The sequence below is a fragment of the Triplophysa rosa genome, linkage group LG9 (genome assembly GCF_024868665.1).
Source record: "Triplophysa rosa linkage group LG9, Trosa_1v2, whole genome shotgun sequence".
In the NCBI taxonomy this organism is placed as follows: Eukaryota; Metazoa; Chordata; class Actinopteri; order Cypriniformes; family Nemacheilidae; genus Triplophysa; species Triplophysa rosa.
Window position 1 is genome coordinate 8,979,246 of NC_079898.1, and position 12,344 is coordinate 8,991,589.

The 12,344-nt window shown below is 37.7% G+C and overlaps 2 protein-coding genes across 4 annotated transcripts; one reads left to right on the plus strand and one right to left on the minus strand.

Moving 5' to 3' along the window:
* Nucleotides 1-338: 338 nt before the first annotated feature.
* LOC130559494 (exocyst complex component 3-like) lies at nt 339-4,753 on the minus strand. 2 transcript variants are annotated; one of them, XM_057342604.1, is made up of 11 exons: nt 4,572-4,753; nt 3,092-3,590; nt 2,914-3,007; nt 2,443-2,556; nt 2,271-2,371; nt 2,075-2,173; nt 1,758-1,890; nt 1,330-1,446; nt 1,084-1,236; nt 809-927; nt 339-651 (listed from the first exon to the last, which is right to left on the minus strand). In XM_057342604.1, exons 1-11 carry the CDS (start codon nt 4,690-4,692, stop codon nt 495-497), a joined length of 1,707 nt encoding a protein of 568 aa, XP_057198587.1. In that variant the 5' UTR covers nt 4,693-4,753; the 3' UTR covers nt 339-494. The 2 variants fall into 2 exon arrangements, with proteins under 2 accessions (XP_057198587.1, XP_057198586.1); XM_057342603.1 differs by having other exon boundaries at nt 3,092-3,593.
* Nucleotides 4,754-5,775: 1,022 nt separating this feature from the next.
* LOC130559682 (eukaryotic translation initiation factor 5-like) lies at nt 5,776-12,023 on the plus strand. 2 transcript variants are annotated; one of them, XM_057342896.1, is made up of 12 exons: nt 5,776-5,888; nt 6,112-6,308; nt 7,261-7,540; nt 7,658-7,739; nt 7,822-7,994; nt 9,354-9,465; nt 9,654-9,781; nt 9,865-10,026; nt 10,124-10,285; nt 10,500-10,664; nt 10,751-10,894; nt 11,575-12,023. In XM_057342896.1, the coding sequence occupies exons 3-12, from the start codon at nt 7,469-7,471 to the stop codon at nt 11,668-11,670; spliced, it is 1,296 nt and encodes a 431-aa protein (XP_057198879.1). In that variant the 5' UTR covers nt 5,776-5,888; nt 6,112-6,308; nt 7,261-7,468; the 3' UTR covers nt 11,671-12,023. The 2 variants fall into 2 exon arrangements, with proteins under 2 accessions (XP_057198879.1, XP_057198880.1); XM_057342897.1 differs by lacking the exons at nt 5,776-5,888; nt 6,112-6,308 and adding an exon at nt 6,473-6,619.
* The last annotated feature ends 321 nt before the right edge of the window (nt 12,024-12,344 follow it).

Here is a 12,344-nt window from a genome sequence, read left to right on the forward strand (position 1 = left end):
CTCACTGTATTTTTGGTAATCGTATTCCTGTGCGAAATGTTGAATGGATTATGTAAAAGTCTGTGAAGGAGGTCTGTGAACAGGATATGATGTTTTAGCAGGAAACTAACCTATTTTCACATGTTGCTGAAAGACTTTGAAAGACTCTTTGCGAGCTTAAGACTCTTTTGTGGAGCTCTAGCACCTCACCAAAAGATACCATGGTACACAAACAAGTAACAATCCTCTCTCAAGATTGCTTAGATGAAAATGATTATAAACAGTGTGTCATCTCTGTGTTAAAAAAAACTAAATAGCTACAGATGCAATAATAGCAATACAATATTATTTATTACAGAATAAAGTGTTACAGATCACAACACGTAAACACATCAGCAATAATGGACATGTAAACAGTTTTGTTAATACTTCATGAACCGTCAAATTACAATTTATACTTCTTTATACATTTTTTTTACACAATTTGTAGAAAATTGCCTGATAGTGTGTTTTATTTAACAACGAAGACAACAGCAAATGCTTATCAGGGGATGACTTCGCTTTGCATGTGCTGAATTTGGACATTCCAGTCGACCCATATCCAAAATCTCTTTTACTTGTTGCTTTGATAACGTCCTCTTCCAGCGCAGCAGCCCGGGCAAATAATGCTCTCTAGAAAACATGGACAAGGGTTTAATTCTTATAAACATATTTCAGAATACACTCACAAACGACCAAAATAAAAGAATAGTTGCTGCCATGTGTTTATTGTATTGTATACAATACGTTTGAATTTGTTATTTGCTAAATATACAGATAGTTGGTTTACCTCTCTTCTGGAAAGTCTTTGAACAAAGTAGCACATGTAAGCTCCAGTGTTGCCTTGTCGCTGCAAAACAAAACTTCACTCATTCTATGAAGGAACTGGTTCTGTTCAACGCTGCAATTCTGCAGGAAACAGACAATAAAAGATGAATACGTCATTCTCCATTAATACTGCATGCTGAATTGTGGAATGATTTTCGCTATCAATTGTGTAACAGTGTCAATTTTACCAGTAAAAGCCTGACATTTTTTAAAGAAAATTAAAAAAATTATTTTCACCAGTTGAGTGAACGTGTTGTGAAAATAGAGAACATCCTGCTTTATTATTTCTTCAACATTTCCCCATCTCCTCTCCAGATTTTTGGATTTGCTCTTCATTAGACAATCCAAATACACACGGTAAACACAGTCGTATGCCAGATTCACAATGATCTGTCAGAAAAGAAGAGGATGCCGGGAATGAGAAGTTTGCTGTATTTAATTTGTGATCATCTTTGTTATTGCATTTAAGATTGCAGAACTCACTGTTTTGATCTCCTCTGCTGCTTCAGTCTGAGGTAGAGATTTACACTGCATTTGGATTTCCTCCATCAGATAATAAATGTGCTCATCACCTTTTTTGAAATAACTTTTGAAACTCACCTGGAAGTGTACATTTACAGAGAAACTGTTATTATAAGTTCTTATTATAAGTGAAACTGAATTACATAAGTGATCAAAAGATATGACAAATTCCTTTTTTATAATGCATCATATAAACACAACAGTATATGTCAGTCTACTTTAGGATACTGTATATGTCGGGTGGCTTTTTGTCCCTGTTGATATGTTATCTAACACAATGGAATCTTGGGGACCGCCCCTTATTTGCTTTCGGTCTATTTGGGAATTACCCCAACTGTCCCTCTGTTCACAAGATTATAAACACAACTGATGATGAAAGACTGACATACCTGTGCTTTATGTTTCATCATCTTTTGGACGATTGATAAAACAAGATCTTCCAGTTTCTTTAACAGGCAGATGGTGTTTAAGTCATCATCACTTTTGTTTTTCTCCAGATTGTGGATTTGGACAGCCAAACATCTACAGAAAAAAATAAGTGTAAATTAAAATTGTTTCTTGATAAAACAAGGTTTTCTGCGGAATACAGTCAGTAAATTAAAGGGAAAGCTATTCAATTATGCAGAGGAACGCTTATGAATTATGTATTACTTTTAACGTGTAATCAAACTTTTAAAAGATAATCACTTTTAAGAATGAGTAATACCTGAGTTTTATACAGTTACTGACTATCCTACACAGGTACACTAAATTAGTCTTCAGGGGCTGCAGATTATCCAGACGCCTTCTTTCTGCATGCACGTAGCTATAACACACACATTATTTCATTTAATTTTTACTTTTCAGTGTCACTTTAAACATGTTTTAAGAGAAATAAAGGGAAGCATATTATAGAAACTTACTTCTGGACAAAACTATGAAGCTCTTCAAGACAGAGAATGTGTACCTTATGCGTCAAAGTCAGACTAAAGGTTTTGGCATTTTCAATAGTACCATGCAGACACTGTAAGGACATAAATATTAGTGTAAAAACAGTTTTTACAACCTTATCAGTTTTCTTAGTATAAGCACTACCTGAGTGACATCAAGGTGCACTCTGATGAACCATTCTTCATCCATTAACAACTCATTATCTTCATGTTTCTCCTCATTGCACAGAATGTTTTGCAAAGCTCCAGCAATCTCTTTCTGTGGGACATACACATGTTGGGAGATGGGAGATACACGTGATGCACTTTTTGGTTTTTCTTTTCCACAATGATACATATGGGTTAAACAATATAAGGATGGCACATATTATGACATCAAAGAAAACATTCCTACTTGAAGGGATAGTTCACCCAAAAATGAAAATGATGTCATAAATTGCTCCCCCCCAATCCTGTATAAATGTATTTGTTCTGTTGAACACAAAGAAAGATATTTGGAAAAATGTTAGCAACTGACATTTCTGGGACATCGTTGACTACCTAGTAAAAACAATTAAATAGTAGTCAATGGTGCCCCAGAACTGTTTTTAGCTGTTTGGAGCTATCCTTTTAATACCTTCAGTACAGTCAGTAGTTTCTTCTTTGCTTTCTCAAACCATCCTGAGAACAGAAGAGGGTCGAGCACTCTGAAGACATCTTGTGAGTGTAGACTGAAAAATAAATAAGCGAATCCTTCAACAGTTCATACTGGGTTCATGTTGGGTTTGAGAGGTTAGCAATAATCAGCCACCTACCTGAAGAAAACACGTTTTGCCCAGCATAAAAGCCAGAGGACCACATTCACTGTAAGATTTCTCTTTAAGAGCAGGTTTAACGTAATAAACAGCTGATCACTGTAACTTTGAATCAGATAGCCCAGCAGTCCAGCATCTTGCAGTACTGGTGTTAATCGACACACCTCACTAAACATCATATTCTCAATGCTCTTCAGAAATTCAGATGTTTGTGTTTCGTCTTCAGGCAGGATGGGAAAGTGTACAGACTCGTCTATTATCTGCAGGAACTCACACAGCCAGTCTTGAGGATATCTGCCTTGGTCAATGGTAACGCCATTCAGTTGACCCCATCTATTCACCATCACAGCTGCCTTTTCAACGTCTTGGGCATTTGAGTTTGTGTTCAAAGTCTTTCTGAGAAGACTGAGCACTTCTGCTCTCACTTCAGACTCTGTAGAGATTAGATCAGGATGCACCCCAGACCGATGTGTTCTTTCCGTGTTAAGTATATGTTCTCCTGCTGAAAGCAGATAAATGTACGTGTATGTAAATAAAAACAACTCAGATCTGACATCATTCCATGATGTAATGTCCTTATATACATACAGATTCATACTGTACAGTGAGGCTGGGAAAACATTTACATTCTTAGAAATCCGTTAGCCTTTCTGGTAACACTTTACATTAAGGTACCCTTTATGAAGCATTTATAAATGTGTTCATTAATGATTAATAAGTCATTTACGAATGCATTATAAAGCAGTTATAACTGCATGAATAAAAAGGGGGATTCTAACGAAATACCTGCCAAATAGTGAGCAGGTATAAGAAAAACAACACAACACCCTACAGTGTCCAGTCTGACAGCCTATATTGCAAACAACATCAAGATCAACATGAATCTGCATTCGAGTCAAATAAATAATGAATAAATACATTTATTAAGCATTTATAACATGTGAGCTCTTTATAAATGGCTCACTATTTGGCAGGTATTTCGTTAGAATTCCTCTTTTTATTCATGCAGTTATAACTGCTTCATAATGCATTTGTAAATGACTTATTAATCATTAATGAACACATTTATAAATGCTTTATGAAGGGTACCTTAATGTAAAGTGTTACCGAATTTCTTATGGTTTGTTTTTTAGCTTTAATGACAAGTTGCATAGACTTCACAAGTTGCCTGAAGATTTTGTCATCCGAGCATGATTTAAAAACATTACATCTTGTCTTTTGTGCAAAGCTGGTAAGATTAATTAATAAACACATTCCTAAAAATAGTAAAGAATCATACATGTTATGTTTGTTTATTTTACTAAAAAAATTATTTGTTTTACAAATGTCAAACTGTTTCCATTAGATTTTAAATCTCAGGAGGGGTCACATTTTTTAAAAATGTTACCTTACAGTATGTGACATGTAGGAGATCCCTCAGAAACCTTTAGGAAAAAATCCGACCTTTTCTAAAACTACAGAAAAATAACAAGCATCTTACCATTTGTGGCCCCTCTGTGCTGTGCCATCATGTTGTTCAACAGAGGTTTCTGACCATCTTTATCCTTGCCCTGTTTTTTTAGTCTGTGCCTGTTTAACCCGAGCCTTTTCCCAAATGCCATGATTGTGGAAGATACAGAATGCCACTGCTGCAAACTTGCACCACAATAAATAGTGAGATTGCCCCACCCTAACCATGCAGGTACAGTAATTGGGATTTCCCTTTCATATTTGCAGCATCCAATGGGATCCCAGCTTCTGTTAGCTTGTTTGGTACTTTCCTCTTTGATGCTGGTTGGTTTCCCTGTGATCAGACTTTTGAAGCTAAGCTCAGGTTACAGTAAGTGCGTGACATTACATCATTTAAGCAAAAATGAAAGTGAAATCTTTCCTGTGGCTCAGTGGTTAGAGCATGGTGCTGCTAGCAACGCCAAGAACATGGGTTCAATCCCAGGGTTTGCACATATTTAGAAACGTATGTATAGTATAATGCAATGTAAGTTGCTTTGGATAAAAGCGTCTGTCAAATGCGTAAATGTAAATGAAATCCATCCATTGGTTTGAGCTAGAGAGATGGGCCACTTTGATTGACTGCAATTTGACTGCACCGTTCTTAAAACCAACACACACAAACTTTCAATCTTAATCGTTTTAAATCTGACTGTTTTAATGCACGCTAGAAACGTTTACAGATAAAAGGAGCATGTGTTGAATGTGAATTTGTGTGCAATATCGCCCCCTAATGTCTATTTGCAAAATTCACAGACCAGGCTTAGCTTAACTATTTAAGGTCTTGATAGTTCTTCAAGTCATTAAAAAAGTACATCCTAACTAACTCACACTCACATCCATTCTAAATTAATTTTGGAATAATGCCATCACTCAAAAAGCACAAGGAGGTATCTGCCTAATTTGAGAATTTTACCCTAAAACCCCAGGAGGACAGTCAATTTTGTCCATATGTCACATTATAGTTATTTATGATGTGACTGATATAGTAGATTCTCTTTTCTCTTATGCAAAAAAGGACTCAAACCGGTTAGTTTACATGATACATTATCCTTCTTTGCCCATTGTGAGTTGCACGTGAGCAACGTAGAAAATAGTATTACTAGATGGAAACGTAATGATTGACGTCAAAGGAAGCAAGTCAGCACTGTTACATAAAATACAGGTACGCATTTCGGCCAATGAGTGACCGCGGTGGGCGGGATAATGTGGATTCCCCGCCTCGCGGGCGGCACGTCCATCATCGTTACTAACTGAGCTGAGCACACTCATTCTACCATTGCGTGGACCAAGAAGGTTCCAGAGAAAGGTAAGACGTGATCAGAGCTCATATTAAAACGCTAGTTTCTAGTCAGTTACGCCATACCAGAAACATTACTTTTATTGAACGTATTAAATGGCAAATCAGTAGTTTGGAAAAAAGAGTTTCCCTTCTGTTAATGGTTAGCTAGGACTAGCTAGCGTCAGCTTTCGAAGTATGACAGTATCTTTGCAAGTTACATTTGACAACAGAAACTCTCTTTCTAATCCAGCTTCTCCCCGGAGATCTGCTATCCTCCGTCTGGTCGGCTGCATCGCTCAGCACTTCCCAGATCTAATCTGTCTTTACCGTTGTGTCGTGTTACATTCTTTGGATCACGACCCAACATCTCCAGGCTCTCCGCTGTCAACCCTTCACTGCGTCGGTGGACGACTAGCGTTGTGTTTATGTCTTTATTTTACGAAAACGGTAAGTAGTCGAGCGAAACACGGCATAAAAAACAACAACAAGCGTCTATTATACACGTGTGTATGGTTTTTGAGCACGTGTGTGTTAAAACGGGGGTTTTGTATGACTCTATAACTAGTATGCCCTGTTAGCTAATGGGTGTGATCTAGCTTGACGGAGAGGAACAAAATGGCGTCATGATGCTTTGCGCACTCCGCTGTGCGCTTACCGTGACGCACTCTGCACCACCGCCACGATTGCAGAACTTTACGGGTTTATTGGGATTTATCAAGTATAAAACGTGCAGTTGGGCATTGTTTTGGTCATTTAAGGTAAGCGGTGGTCCGTCATAGATTTTCAGTGTATTTATTTCAAAAATAGAGTAGTGAGCTTTATTAGGTTAGCATGTGCATATCGACCTTGGGTTCAGTAACTGTTACGGGTGACGCGCTACGCGAACGCTTATTGAAATACACGAGACAGTTCGCTGTCGTAGCTTGTTAGCTAGTCTCGAGCTTTTTTTCCTATTCGAGTATTTCCTTTAATGCTCGGGTTATGTTTGCTTAATATAACTGATAGGGTGCACACGATACTAGGTTAGGAAAATCTAAATATTTGATTTAAAAGTTTTTGTAATCAAGTAACTTGGTACGGTTACATTTATTCCTCACCACGTGCTTATTCAGCTTGAGTCATACCCGAGACTGCTGACGCAGGTGGTGACGTGTGTAGCGGAGTTTTATTCAATCGATCTGCCTTTTTTTGACGTTTGTTTGCGTTTAGCAGACATCACAGAAAAGAGTTCATTTAAAATACGTGTCTGTTTTCTAAATACAGTTAAATTGTATTTTTCTCATTTTAAGGACTCATACAATACTGGCCCTACATTTTGACCACGTGACTCAGTACAGTATGTGTATATCCGTTACAGTAAATTGTAATGTAAAGCAGTGAATTTAACTTTACTTTTCAGAGCTGTTGCGCAGCTGTTGGAACGCGAGCGGGGGAAACCTAGTCCACAAGCAAGGAGTTTGCAGCCACTGTGGCAAGATCTTTTTCATGTCAGAGACCGAGCACACTTGCAGTTGTTTATGTCATCCCCTCTTCTCCAGACAGAAGATTCCCAGAAAATCCCATTCAAGATCTTTTTATCTTGCTGATAGCGCTTCTGATCACTCAAAATGTCTGTCAACGTCAACCGCAATGTGTCGGACCAGTTCTACCGCTACAAGATGCCCCGTTTGATTGCCAAGGTAGTCATTGATCTAAAAAGATTATATTGTTTATTTTAGTTAAATGTACCAGATCTGTTTTCTTCGCATGTAAATGGGAATCTGATGATGAGAAATGTCATTTATTTTATCTAATAGGTGGAAGGCAAAGGGAATGGAATCAAGACGGTCATTGTCAACATGGTTGATGTTGCAAAGGCACTGAACAGGCCACCAACCTGTAAGTTGGTCACAATTAAGTTATACCTCTGGAAAGAATTATTGTTGTGATGTCGGTTTAATTGACTTTGTCTATCCCTCAGACCCAACTAAGTATTTCGGCTGCGAGTTGGGGGCGCAGACTCAGTTTGAAGCAAAGAATGACCGCTTCATCGTAAACGGATCCCATGAAGCCAACAAACTTCAGGACATGCTGGATGTATTCATCCACAAGTTTGTGCTGTGCTCCGAGTGTGACAATCCAGAGACTGAACTGGTGAGTTAAAAGACAGAGTTGTTTGGTGAATTTCCACACAAATGTTAAAAAGGGTATCCATGTACGCTTTGGAGAGTATTTGAGGTTTCTGGGTCAAGTACAAGGTCTGTTGATTTATGCTGAGATTCAGTACATATGACTTTGCCCGAAAACGCCTACACAAGTGCTGCTGTTTACAAAATATTTCAAAATATAGATACTCCTTGTTAGCTTTTGTGGCTCTCTTGAAAGTTTATGGCCATTAAAGATCTGGGCCCGTATTCACAACTTTTTATCTCAACACTAAGAGCTCTCCTAAACCGCAGTAAACGTTTTTAGTTAAGTTAAGTTAAGTTTCCACTTAAAACGTATTCACAACACTGCTGAGAGCAGCTTTTACTAAGGAACAGAAAGAAATCTTAAACTAAGAGAAAGGGTGAGATTGACCTCTTTGCTATGGATGATGTCAGCAAGTTATAGGATGGGTCTCTGTCTGTCATTTAATAATATATTATAGAATGAGGTCTCATTCTGACATATTTAAATTAAGATCTTAAAATAAAAAATGTAGTCATGTTCAAATAAAATAATTTAATATATAATTATTGCCATATTCAAATTAAGATTATAAAATATACACCAAATTACTAATTAAACAAGTGAGTTTTTATTTAATCAGTTTATCATGATTTTTTATTATGCATTCCAATTCATATCAATCAAACTGCAGTTGTTTTTTTTAATAGTAACTTAAAAAAATACAGCTAACAAATTCGATAAAACACAATAAGCACATAACACAATTTTTGAAATATTAAAAAAAAGGAGTTGTCTGTTTTTGCAAATGAACTATATTTTCATCTAAAGTATATACAAAGTATATGTTCAGCTAATTGTCAGCATTTTGCCTGTCTGCATCTCATGAACAGTTAGCAGATATTAGTTGTCTTTATGATTAAGTTCATTGTCATGAAATCTTTCTAAAATGTTTACGTTTCAAGGCAGACTGCCAGTGTTACAGCCATTTTAGGATTGTTGTGAGTTGGTCTTAGTGACTTAGGAGTCCTCTTCACTATTCCTAACGTCTCACAGGTTTAGGAGTTAGTTTTAGCGCTAAAAAGCTTTGTGAAATACTCTTAGCACAAAAATTTAGGAGTCCTAAAATAAGGACAGACATGCCCATTATTTTTAAGAGTTTCTCTTAAATCGGCAAGGTAGGAGCATCTTTTAGCCTTAAGATGTTTTGTGAATACGGGCCCTAGTTCATAGTTCCACATTTTGAGCCCTTAGTGCTTCTCATTTACTTGGTCTGTTCTGATCAACAACAAAGCCTTCTTGATACATAGTTCCTGTTACTTCAATGGTTTGTTTGTCTTTCAGCATGTTAACCCAAAGAAGCAGACCATCGGAAGTGCCTGCAAGGCGTGTGGATATCGGGGAATGCTGGACACTCGGCACAAACTCTGCACATTCATTCTTAAAAACCCACCTGGTAAGTGCTGCTGAGTTGCGGGTCGTGAATGAATAAATCTGAACATTACTACTATATTTAGCATCAAAACTCAAAGGTTTATTTGCAACTGCATTAAGCAGAAGTTGGTTTAGTGCTTAAATCGCTGATGTTAACACTGCATAGTTTCCCAAGTCCCTGTTTAATTTTCTGATCTGTTTGAAATGCAGAGAGTGATAGCAGCTGTGTGAAAGAGAAAAAGGAGAAAGACAAGAAAAACCGAAAGAAGGACAAGGAGAATGGCTCTGGAAGTGGTGAGGCTGGGAACCATAATGACATAGATGCGCCAGATGCTGTGGTGAGTGAGCAGGTTCTCGCAGGAGTTAAGCTATTTCAAATGCCGTTTGTGACCAGTACATTGAAGAGTGTAATAATGTGAAGGACGGTGAGGAAGATGACGATGACTGGGCAGAGGAAACCACAGAGGAGGCCCAGCGTCGCCGCATGGAAGAGATCAGCGAACACGCTAAGAACCTGACCCTCAGCGAGGATCTGGAGAAAACCCTAGAGGAAAGGGTCAACCTGTTCTACAGCTTTGTCAAAGTAAATATTCCTGTCTATTGATTTTCGCATCTGAAATAGCTTCTGCATGCTTGACTCGGATATTAGTATTCAAATATCCTGTTCTCTTCATGATCAGCAAAAGAAGGAAAGTGGCACAATAGACTCTGCCGATAAGGAGATTCTGGCTGAAGCTGAACGGTTGGATGTGAGAGCCATGGGGCCGCTTATCTTAAGCGAACTGCTCTTCAATGAGAACATCAGAGATCAGATAAAAAAATACAAGCGACACTTCCTACGGGTATGTTGTAAAAAATGACCAGTTCTAATTTCATAGGTGATAGATTTGTATGTGATAGCATTTGCAGCAAGAAACTGAACAAGGTGTATTTCTTGCTATGCAATAATATAAATGACACATTTTAATATTTAAATTACACTTGCATTTTGCATATGCATTAGGCTATATAATTTATTTCAGATTACAGCACTGAAATTTCCATCTATCCTTACAGTTCTGCCACAATGATAAGAAGGCTCAGAAGTATCTGCTGGGAGGCTTTGAGTGTCTGGTGAAGCTTCATCAAAGTCAGCTGCTGCCACGAGTTCCCATCATTCTCAAGGTCCTCTATGATTCCGACCTACTGGATGAAGATGTCATCCTCACATGGGCAGAGAAGGTAAATATACTCAATATATCATGATTATTCGTACATTGTGTACAAAATGCTAAATGGAGAATAACGTTGCTGTTTTTGTTATTAAGGTATCCAAAAAGTATGTTTCAAAGGAGTTGGCTAAGGAGATCCATGCCAAGGCAGCTCCCTTTGTCAAGTGGCTGAAGGAGGCAGAGGAGGAGAGTGAAGGGAGTGAGGAAGAAGAGGAGGAGGAAGATGATGAAAATGTTGAGGTATTTTTTCCCCGATCTTAACTTGCATGAACCTTACACATGAGAAGGGCTGTGACGATATATATCGATTCGCACTAATTATACCCGTCTAGGTCGATTCTGAAATCGATTCGGTTTTATGCACAGCTCTTCCGTGAACTATGGCTCTTTGATCAGTAGAAGTACTGCTCGATCTAAAGTCACTACCAGATTGAATTGTTTATAACATGCATTTGAAAACGCAACACTTGTCAATCATCATCATTATAAATATACTTTATTATCATGAAAAGGTTTGAAGAACGGCAATAGAATATGACCATTGGCATTTCCTGGAACTACCTGTGTAAATCGTTCTTTCTTCTGTTTCCCATATTCTGAGTTTCTGCGCAAGAGTACCCTCTGGCTTTCGGATGTGGTGGCATATAACCGTAATTCATTGAGAAACTGAGCAAAAAATCACAAGATATATCGTCCCAGCCCTACACATTAGTTTACTGAGATGTAGGTTAACTCCGTATTTAATTAAAGGCTTTATATTTGAACCGTCAGCGTGCACACTGGGACTGTTATTAGTGTAATTACATTAATCTAATTCCAGCACACAGAAGTCAAAGATTGTTGTGTAAGATGGATATACTGATTCTCTTGGTTCAGTCGCATTTGTCCGTTTGATCTCATTTCAACTCTTTCTTCTTCAGGTTGTGTACTCTTCCTCAGCACGAGAGCTGAAGGTGGAGACCGTTAAGCCCCAGAAAGCAGAAGAGGATGACGACCTTGACATAGATGCCATTTAAAGAAATGACACTGCAGCAGCCATCTTGGAACCTTGCTACTTCCTGTTCTGTTGAACATAACTTTCACTGTTGACACAGTGGCCTCCTGTTAAACTCCAGTCTTGTTTTTTTCCCTCCCATTTCTTTTTAGTTGTACTTGCTTTACAAGAATGATTTTAATATAGCTCTTTAATTGACTTGCTGCTGATGTATTAACAACTTTTGAGCTTTACTGTCTGTATTGAGCATTTTGTTGTATTGTGAGTTTGGACTTGATGCTTAACTTTCATGGGTTTGCTTATACTGCACAACTGATTTTGTTTCTTGAAATCATTAATAAAGTTTTTGCTATACATCAAATGGAGAACTTCAAATAGCCCGGTATTTTCTTGACTAAATACTAACCAGATACAATTGGAAGTAATAGTCTGATGAACTTTAATATAGATGGATTATTCTAACATAAGGTGCTGTGGTTAGCTTGTTTTGCTAGTTTAGGTTCAGGAACTGAATTAGACCACCATGTCCCTTCAACTATATGTCCTTCAGAAACCTCAGTCAGTTGAAGCTGTAAAATGAAAAACTGTCAGATGGCTCCATTACTGTTTCATTGCCATTACAGTGCTCGGAGCTCAACAATAGCTGGATTAAAATAAAAAGGTTGTAATTTCTATAATAACAATGGTCAAAAAGTA